Source organism: Lactuca virosa, chromosome 9 (assembly GCF_052849685.1).
Source record: "Lactuca virosa cultivar CGN04683 chromosome 9, Lactuca_virosa_CGN04683_v6, whole genome shotgun sequence".
Classification (NCBI taxonomy): domain Eukaryota; kingdom Viridiplantae; phylum Streptophyta; class Magnoliopsida; order Asterales; family Asteraceae; genus Lactuca; species Lactuca virosa.
This window is the reverse complement of record NC_136434.1, coordinates 967304-978012: the sequence shown is the minus strand read 5'-3', so window position 1 is coordinate 978012 and position 10709 is coordinate 967304. Positions and strand designations below refer to the sequence as shown.

The 10709-nt window shown below is 34.4% G+C and overlaps 1 protein-coding gene and 1 long non-coding RNA gene across 4 annotated transcripts; one reads left to right on the top strand and one right to left on the bottom strand.

The window, feature by feature from the left end:
* Positions 1-437: 437 nt before the first annotated feature.
* On the bottom strand, positions 438-1746 carry LOC145138760 (uncharacterized). 3 transcript variants are annotated; one of them, XR_013721709.1, is made up of 3 exons: positions 1387-1746; positions 1220-1316; positions 438-995 (listed from the first exon to the last, which is right to left on the bottom strand). It is a non-coding gene; the product is annotated as an uncharacterized LOC145138760 (long non-coding RNA). The 3 variants fall into 3 exon arrangements; XR_013721708.1 differs by having other exon boundaries at positions 1426-1740; XR_013721710.1 differs by having other exon boundaries at positions 438-988; positions 1426-1739.
* Positions 1747-7541: 5795 nt separating this feature from the next.
* On the top strand, positions 7542-9208 carry LOC145135646 (HXXXD-type acyl-transferase family protein). Its single transcript, XM_079069897.1, has 2 exons — positions 7542-7993; positions 8250-9208. The coding sequence occupies exons 1-2, from the start codon at positions 7577-7579 to the stop codon at positions 9102-9104; spliced, it is 1272 nt and encodes a 423-aa protein (XP_078926023.1). The 5' UTR covers positions 7542-7576; the 3' UTR covers positions 9105-9208.
* The last annotated feature ends 1501 nt before the right edge of the window (positions 9209-10709 follow it).

Genomic DNA, 10709 nt, shown 5'->3' with positions numbered 1-10709 from the left:
CCTAAATAATCTAAATATCCACAAAAACGACAACATGAACGATTGAATCATTATCGAACGACGTCGACGCCTGCAGTTGGATTTATCTATGTTTGTATTAATGTTTTACTTTGAACATATTTCCATGAATGTTTATAATTTTCATTTGGATGTTTAAGACTTAAGTTTCTAAAATTCGGCTATGTTTGCATCAAGAATTTATTCATGTTTAATTATTAATTTTATTTATGGAATCTGACTCACGAACATATGAACTTAAATCTGACTCACGAACCCGCCAACCTGTGAACCCGTATAAATAAATGGGTTGACGGGTCATATATGGGTTTATGCTTCAAACCCGCCAACCCATGACCTGTATAATTAAATGGGTTGTATTTGGGTTAGTATATTTTGACACGCCAACCCGCGACCCGTCAACACGAACAAACAGATAGTTGAAAAGGGTAAACGATTTCTCCAACATATGGTTAACACGATTGTCAGGCCTAATCCACATACTAACAAACAAAAAGAACTTATTACAACAGAAAAGAATAGTAGGTGTAGCAGGGATACCTATTTCACAACAAAGTTTAGGGAAATTTCTCCAATACCAAAAGCTAGAAGATGATGTAAGCCAATACCCTGCAACAGCCTACCAAAAGATGGTTGAAAAGGGTAAACGATAAAATAAAAAGACTTAGAGTACGATTATCAGCCCTTTGAGGCATACCAACAGAACAAAAATTCTAGCTCCAGATGGTGGAAAACATATATAAAGATGTAGGGACCTGATAAATGATACAAAAGTAAACATCTTCATCGAATTATCTGAAATCTAACTAAAAAAATACGAACCAACTGAAGAAAGGTTTTTGATTTTAAGCTCTTGTACTCTTTAACGATGAATGCATGTGAATATATCTCACCTCCTATCTCCGATGAAACCTGTAAGCGAAATCAATAGACCAAAAAGCTATCCCATGCCGTCGCAAAAAGATATAACCTGCAAACTAACACAAACAATTTCCAATTTGAGACATGTGAAATCATATTTCTTTCCTAAAAGTCAAAAAAATAACCTAAAAGTTCAACAATAAGAAAATCGATTGTAGTGGTTTCCAGAAAAATGGCTTGTACAGTGGTTCATGGAATTTCATTCTGATCAAAATCAACTGAAATTTTATCTACTTTGGCTTGGAATTTCAGAAAGAGGGAGAGATGATGGAAAAAGCACCTGAACAGCCGATGTCTGTCTGTAATTTATTTAATTTCAACTTCGGGTCCGGTCAACCGGAAAAAAGCCGATAAATTCCATTCGCTGCGGAACTTGGCTGTGTCAAGAAGAATCAAAATCAAACAGAGATGAAGGAAATCAAACATCAAACATTTTAAGAATAAAACCTGGCAATTGTCAGCCAAAGCAAAGTCCACAAATCTTACTGGTCAGCCATTAAGTGCACTTGAGCAAGGTAGATAAGGCAATGGAAAAGAAGCGAGACCCTGGGAAGCATCGCGTCGATGGTTCCATGCTGCCGAACGGAAATGTTTTTTTGGGGGGGCTAAGCTTCAGTCGAATAAAGAGGTGGAGATGAGGATTAAAGTAACCTGATGAAAGCATCGAAGCAGAACACATGTCCAAAACGGGGCATGCGTCCAAAACGGTACAATCCACATGTAAAACCGAACGGTCTAATGACAGATTATAAGAAAAAAAAAAAAAAAACAATGAGAACATAGGGTAGAAAACGAAAAAAACAAAAAAAACAAAAAAAAAGAATTAGGAGGAGTAAAATGAAAATCCATAAAAACATAAGGATAATATATGAAAAGAGCCAATGATATGGACCACATATGTCAAAATGCTGGCAAGTTCAGTGTTGCTAAGCATTGTCTTTTTAATATATATATATATATATATATATATATATATATATATATATATATATATATATATATATATATATATATATATATACTAGTGAAGTTAGGACACAGCCCACGAAGGGTAATTTGGGAATTTCAAAAGTTATGTTTTAATAATTTCGGGATAGATGTGTGTAAAATAGAGATATATGGTATTTTGTTTATGGATTGTTTTTCTTGTTTATGCATTGTAGTTTGAAAATGTAATCTATGCTTTCAAGACTTATTAGATGGAGGACTATGGTGATTATATGGCATGAGACTTGATTTGATATAGGGTTTTAGTGTGGTTGAGGGACAATTTTGGTAATTTGGAGTGTGTTTATGGATCTGTATTTGAACACCGAATTCTTGAAATAGCATGAGGTAAAATGCTTTCATTGTATTATTATAATAAGGCCATATAGGTAGGTTACAAGGGCATAATGGTTATGTGGGTATATAGATACTTTTAAATTTGATGTTAATGACAATTTTGCAAAGGTGCATTGGCTGAGGGTGAGATATTAGACGAAACTCGAATTTGCTGTCAGTTACCATCGGATTTATTTGATCAAACGAATGATCAAATACAGAAAATAAACTGTAAATACAAATAATAAATATCTAAATTTCTATATACCAACTTGGTATCTGCTATGAAAAACCACTCTCAAGGGGTGGATATTGGGCCAAAGTCAAATGAAAAACATCAAAACCAGCAGAACGAGCCTGATAGTTCTAAGTATTCATGCGGTTTAAAATTACAACAAATTCATCAAGAACAAGTCGGTTTCCACAGTTGCCTTTAATGGCTGAAAGTTTCTCCCATGTGCATCTTCTTCCTCGATTTGCAGTTTTTTTGAAGCTCTAAATGAGATGGGTTTGTATGTTCTTTGAGCAGTAAAGTTTAAGGTAAAAAAAAAAGAATCAAAATGTAAACTTTTTATAGGTATCAAAATTACACCCGACACACTTCTGTCAAATGAAGACAACCAACAATTGGCTAAATAAACACAAATAATATTCATAAATACTTCGATAACTTGTGGAAAAAACTCACTCTCCTAAACATTCCCTTTCTTGCAAAGTATATGTATAAGTTTATTAAAATTGAGATCATAAGGAAAGAGAATTGTCATGAGCATTGTATCGAACAGTTGGTATGCGTTGGATATAATATATGCATTTATGATTCATGTAGTACTACTTATTATATATACGTTATGCTCAGGGTTTGATATCCTCATAAAGGATTTATTTTTCCAGTTATATAAAAGTCTTGCATCAACTAATGGTGTCATGTGTTTCTGCTGAGCCTTTGTTCCTAGTTGCCAGTTAGAAAATATTCAGAAAAAAAAATTAATATTTTTAATGTGTCAATGATGATTCAAATATCCTTTTGAAATCAGGGAAGCATGAGGTTGCTATTAAATTGCCGTACCATCTGTTGAGGAAGGGGGGTTTAGCATGTTTTTGTTGCTGCATACCTAAAAGAACTCCAGCATATAAGATAAGATATTGATTTATAAAGTAAATTATATAATAATTATATTTATTGGTGTATAAAGCTCAACCTTTGGGTGACTGTCAAAAAGCGCAATCAGTAGCTTTTGCACCATTATTTTATTTCCCCAACAACTTGAAGCCAAAAACCTTTGGAAATACCATGCTCATTCCCCTATCACGATTACCTGCTAACATTAGTTTTTAAGGTTATAAGATCTCAACAACCTTGGTTGAGCACCTAAAGCATTAATGAAGAAATGAAGAAACATGGGCCATTGTTTGAGATGCAAGTTGAAGGAAAAGCTCTTCACGTATAATGTCAATTACAACCATTTCAAATCTTTAATAACATAAAATAGGTTGCTATTTCAGGTTCCAATTAGACATAATTTCAAACTTTAAATTTGAAAATAGCATCTTATTAATCTCGATTGCCATTTTTTTTAACTTTAAAGTAGGATTCAACTTTAACTTCCATATCTTTTTATGCTAGTACCAAGATCCATTCTTTTTAAATTCAAGAAATTTAATGGTATTTACTCTTATTTATATTCCTTGATTCCGTCCCATATCAGATAATAGTAAGTCAAATTCCAAAACCTACAAAGTTGAATCAAAATGTTTTTTGGAAACTAACCTCCATGGAAGTATTTTGTTTCGGAACGGAGCGGTGAAAGTGTTTGATGAGTCCACAGGGTCTGAGGTTGACTTGCAATCTAGGTTTCTCAATTCCGCAAAAGGATTTAATGAAATAATCCCTTTCATTTTTTGTATGAAAATAACAAATAAACTGTTAGTTTTAACCTAAGAAAAATATTAAAAGATCATGAAACGCTCGAGCTTGTAGCTAGTCCACCAACATCTGGGGAAAATGCTACTAAATTCTCAACACAAATAACTCGTCATCCTAATCTCATTATATCTCATATGAATTAATTACAATCTATGTAACCAACAAAAACCATATTACTAATCTGACAGATAATGTATCCTTACCTGCAAGTACATTTTCATCCTCGACAAATTTATCGAGTGGTATCCAAAGGTTCAGAAACATGCCTCCTGCCAAATCTCCATATTCTATCACACTAAACTTGAGTTAACAAAGTAATCACAATGGAAACTTTCAAACCATACAATTAAAAAGGTTTCAAGAGCCTCCAAGAATTGTTAGTCATTATAAATTTCAATTTCTAGTACATCATTGACGTTTATATTCGGATGGTAGACATGCAATCAATACTCAATAGTCATTAAACATTAAGATGGAAGATATTCTACTATTGTTGTATATTTTCGGATGAAACTGTTATTAAAGGGTAATTGAGATATCTTATTTTTTGATCAAGAACAACTCCGCTTTTAAAGGGCATACTGAAATTGAAACCATTACCTTGATTCACAAATGCGTCTTACACGTATATTCTAAATCCAAATTAAGTAGAACCATGACAAGACTACAAATACCCTGGGTATGACGATTATAAAAAAACATCAAGAAAGATGATCTGAAAGGGCATGTAGATATATTAGAAATCTGATTAATACATTTAGTATTAGATAAGAACATACTTTGTTCAATCAGTACGAACTGACAGCAAAGTTTCCCACAAAATTGACAATCAAATTCCGAAATTTGAACCCCAAACCATCTCTTCTTTCCCTGTTTCAACATCATTAGCATTGAGAATAGATCCAACAAACCTAGGCACTAAAAGAACTATATTTTGAAGGTGGTCATGATGGTTTTTTCCGTACGATTACTAAAATCAAAAGAGAATCAAGAAAGTCATTGTATATGTTAAATTATTAAAAAAAAGGAAAATTAGTTTTATCTAACAGTCAACAAAAGATGAGAGTAAAAATACAAGATGGTCATGGTGGTGGATACTGTGCACGTCAATAAGTAATCGAGAAAGAGAAAATGAGAAAAACAGATTACCTTAATTTAAGGTTCCATGTCATCGATTTGTCATTAAGTAACGGTCTTTAGGCTAAATCGTGTCTTCATCAGGCCCTTCCCTTTCGTCCTCTTCAACATCAATCGTGAAGCAACAAAACCCTAGAGAGAGAAAGAGGAATTGAGATGTATTGAGGAGGTAGAAACATTACGACAAGAAGGAGATGTGAGTACGAAGCAAAATGTTTAAGAGAGAAACAACAACAAACTGATTATGGAAATGGGGAAAGAAGAATCAAATATTAAATCGCAAAAAAACAACCAACAACAAACATGTGAAATTATACGAACCTTAAATACAGAAGAAACATGGAGTCGGCATGAAGAGGAAGTCAAAAGGGTGACTCAGCCGCAATCAATGGGAGGTGGTGGTAAAAGGGGATCCAAAAGGTAAGCAGCTTTGGGGGGAACGTGGCCACCAAGAAGGAAAACCCACCGCCAAGTCTTCTGCCTCATCGTGACGTCTAGCTGACCTAAAGCAAGCAGACAGGTACCTTCATCAACAGCTAAACGACGCCGTTTATTGAACCCAGTGGTCGGTGCGCAAAACCAAGCAGGAGGTGGCGGGAAAACGGAAAAGCATGAGAAAATAGACAGTGACTCGACTTGACGCAACTAATTGAGGCAGTGTGGAGGAGGAAAGCAAACCGACTCCACATAAGTTAAAGAATGACCGCCAGACTTCTTATTGGATGAGGAAAGCAGCAGGCAAGCAAGTGACGTGCATAGTCTTACTGTCTAAAGAAGGGTCTCGTATATAGGTAATTGATATATATATATATATATATATATATATATATATATATATATATATATATATATATATGGCTAGGTTATTTTGTTTCTTACATTTATTGTGTGCTAGAATGCACCAATAGAAATTTAGTAAATTAAAAAATTATTTAATTAAATAAATATAAATATTAAATGATTTTAATAATTATATGTATATTAAATGATATCCATAATTATAATTCTGTTTTTATGGAAACTAATTAAATCTGTCATTAATGTCAGCAATAACATTCTTTTAGAATGAATTCACATCTAAGTTTTTATATATGAGTTCGTATTTTGTTTCAGGACTCACTCACTTAAAATACAATAAAGTTGCATGGAATATGAAGAACGAGAGTGTATTCTACTATAATACACTCTCATTCTACTGGAATACACTCTTATTCTTCTAGATATGAATTCATTCTGAAAGAATATTATTGTTGACATTAATGACGAATTTAATTAGTTTCCATAAAAATGAGTTATAACTATGAATAATATTTAATATACATATAATTAATACTAAATTTCTATTGGTGCATTCTAGCACACAATAGATTTGAAAAACATTTGAACCTACCTCTCTCTCTCTCTCTCTATATATATATATATATATATATATATATATATATATATATATATATATTATTCAACTATCAACCTAATATATATAATTTATTAATTGAAGTATATTGTTTGTATAAATTATTATCATTATAATACTATAACTTTTGAATTATCAATCTATTATACTTATTTTTTTAATTGAAATAGGATATTAAACATAAAACATAATTAAAAATTTATATTTAACATTATTGTGCATGACAGCGGTATACTTATTAAGATTGTATGATTCTAATAAAGATGTTCATTTTATCACATGGTTCATTTTATCACATGGTTCACAACTATTAAAATATTTTATAGACTTAATAAAAAAGGTTAAATTAATTACAATAATCGTTTTTTGTTTTCTTTTTCGTTAATAAAATTTAACTTAGAATTAGATATAAACGGAACCAAAATTTTAAAACTTTTCTACATGTTTCCCTTATTCTAAAACACAAACGATTATATGTAGACAAAAATGATCAAGAAGTTGTTCTTGGATAAAACAAATAGCACTGTAGTAACACTTGAATTGCGATGCATCTCCACATTTGCACTTCCTGCTTCGCTTCTAAGTTCCCACCATCCTCCTCAAAAGCATAAAATAATCGATATCTTTGATTTGGTGATCGGAAAATAGAAAATAAAGAAAGAAGGATGGAGGAAATGAAGAACCCAAATTAAAGTGGGGCACTCATGATTGACGGACTTCCAAGTCAAGCTAACTAAGAAATGTTATTATATATAACAGCATTCTCTTCAAAGATTTATAATATTTCTTTATGTATATATATTACAAGGATGCCAATGCAATAATAACTTAATCCCATGGAATTCTCTGTCACCAAATCCAATGGAAGCTTGGTTCCACCTTTTGCACCAACACCTTCGGCCGTGCTTGATCTCTCACGAATCGATAGATTACCAGTCCTCAGATGCAATGCTCGGACACTTCACGTATTCCAGGCACTGGATGCTCCTGGAGCCGCAAAATCAACAATACGGGAGGCCTTGTCCAAGGCACTCGTCCCTTACTATCCTCTAGCTGGTCGTCTTACCCAACACAACCCACATGACCTTCAGATTGAATGCAGCGGAGAGGGCGTTTGGTTTGTGGAGGCATCTGCCACTTGTAGCCTTGAATCTGTTGGTTGCTTTGAGGACATCACTTCCATTCCTTTCGACAAACTACTTCCTCATCACCCTCCTGAAAATCAAGGCTTCGACCCTCTTGTTCTAATGCAGGTAAATATTACTAAGTAAAACAAAAAGGAATCAAGATGCAATCATGCATAATACAAAAGATTGAAAGTACATATTAAATAAATAATGAGAGATTAAAGGGCAATGGCCGTTGAAATAACACTCATAATTAAGATATGTGCGCATGCAGCTTTATTTATATTTTCTTTATTACCCGTGTCTATTATTACTTATTTCTGATAAAAATGGCACTTATAAATGAAGGTATATGGCATGCATGCATATTTATTTGGTACAGGTGACAGAATTTGAAGGTGATGGGTTTGTAATGGGTCTGACATTCTGCCACACAATATGCGATGGTTTAGGAGCAGCGCAGTTCCTTAATGCAATTGGTGAGTTTGCTAGAGGTGCCCAGCATCTAAAGGTTACCCCCGTGTGGCAGCGTGACTTTCTTCCACAACCACGAGCAAATCCTTCAACTAGCCTAGCACCACCAAATCTCGTGCTCCCAGATTATGAGCTGGAGCATGCCAATATAGACATTCCACTCGACCACATCAATAGGCTGAAGCAGAAATTCCTTGGACATTGTTCATCTTTTGAAATTGTAGCAGCCATTCTCTGGAAGAACCGGACTCAGGCGATTGGTGTAGGGTCTGAAAGTAGGATGATGAAGCTTGTGTTTTTTGCAAACTGCCGTCAGCTGGTGGATCCTCCTTTACCACAAGGTTTCTATGGAAACTGTTTCTTCCCGGTGACTATCAGTGCATCTAACGACACCCTGGCACAATCATCGACCATTGAGGTGGTGAGAATGATCCAGGAGGCGAAGGCCAGGCTGCCTAAAAAATTTGCAGATTGGGTAACTAATATTAATGGAGAACATGGGAAGAAGGAAGACCCATTTGCCCCACCGCTAGGATACACAACCTTGTTTATATCGGAATGGGGAAGACTTGGTTTTAATCAAGTTGATTATGGAAAAGGACCACCCCTCCATGTTGTTCCGGTGCAAGGCTCCAGCATTATACCTGCTGCGATCGTGGGCAGCCTGCCTCGACCAAACAAAGGAATACGTCTGATGACATGGTGCGTCAAGAAGCACCATATTCAGCCTTTACTTCATGCCATCACAACTGTAATTAATTAATTGTTGGTATATATTGTTTTCATGTGATACTTTTGGACCTATATAATTAAATGTATTATATATGCAATAAAAATAAAGAGACTGTGGGCCTGGTTTCAAGTAAACATTTTTCTCATGCAAGCAAAGTGAATCAAAATTTGTCTCTAATAAACAACGTCAAATGGAACCATGCATGCACACTAACAAACAGAGGAAGGGCAAGAGCTTAGGACATTAGGAAATGTTAAAATTAACCTAGACTGTTAGTTAGTTATATTATATTCTGTTAAATATGGCGGTTATAAGTTAGTTTGAATGTCAAGTTATGAACCCTTGTGATGGTTCGAACATTATATATGTGTGTACGTAAACTAATCGTGACGTTCTGTGAAATTAATAAAAAAATATTTTTGTTTCATGAAAAAGATCATCTCCTAATATCTTCATGTCTCAATGTCTTTCTCCAACATAGTGGTATTAGAGCCTTTGGTTCAAGAATGAATGTGACATCCCCAATTTAACGGCCAGAAAAAACCGATTTAATTTATGCTTTTAAAATAATTTCAGAGTAATCATTTGATTAAAAGTGTTGCGGAATTTGTTCCCAGATAAACATGATAACTATGTTATCAAATCATTTCCGAAGAAATGAATTTAATTCACTTAAACCATTGGGATGTCATTGTCAATACAAAAACATAAGCATAAACAAAACTTACATTCATTTACACTAGTGATCTACTTCTCTTTTAATATCTCTGTGTAAAGCAACTTCGTATCGATACCTGTGATACAAATAAACTGAGTGGGTCAGGCTTGGGAGCCTGGTGAACATATAGGGTTTTCAACCCACAATAAATAATAAACTTATTAAGTTCTTAGTCAATAATAAATTTATTAATTTCATCAACCAAAAATAACCCTAATTACTCATTCCCATTATCCTCACTTTACGTCCCTAAAACAACTATCATAAGGGACCTAGCCTAAGGATTATCACTAGGGGTGACAACATTGCTTTGGGGGTTCCTCAGCAAGTTATGTCAAATAAAACAAACATCGGGGTGACAACATTGCTTTCCCTCAGCAAGTTATGTCAAATAAAACAAACATCGGGGTGACAACATTGCTTTCCCTCAGAAAGTTATGTCAAACAAGACATCCTAACATAAAACAACCAACAAGGTGACAACATTGCTTTCCTTCAGCAATTTATGTTAAATAGGCAAGAAGTCACATCGTCGCCATATGCTAGTCCATAGCTCTTATTCATCGACAGTATTTCCCACGGGAGTTTTCCCACCCCGCAATACATGTCAATGAGTTTTCCTTATACTAAATCAATAGCTCTTATTTATCGACGGTATTTCCCACGAGAGTTCCCCCCCCCCCCCCCCCCGCAATACATGTCAATGGGTTTACCATACAGCTGATGAACATACTTAAGGGGTTTTCCCCAGCCTTACTTGCCCTAAAGGCACTCATGAGGGGAATAGAGTACAACGAATGAACACTTAAGTCCATTAACACCTACAGGTTATGAGCCTGCTAGAGTTCCACAGACCATCAAAACAGTCCATGGTTGTCATCCATACTCTGCTGAATGACGGGGGTCTTAGAGTACAA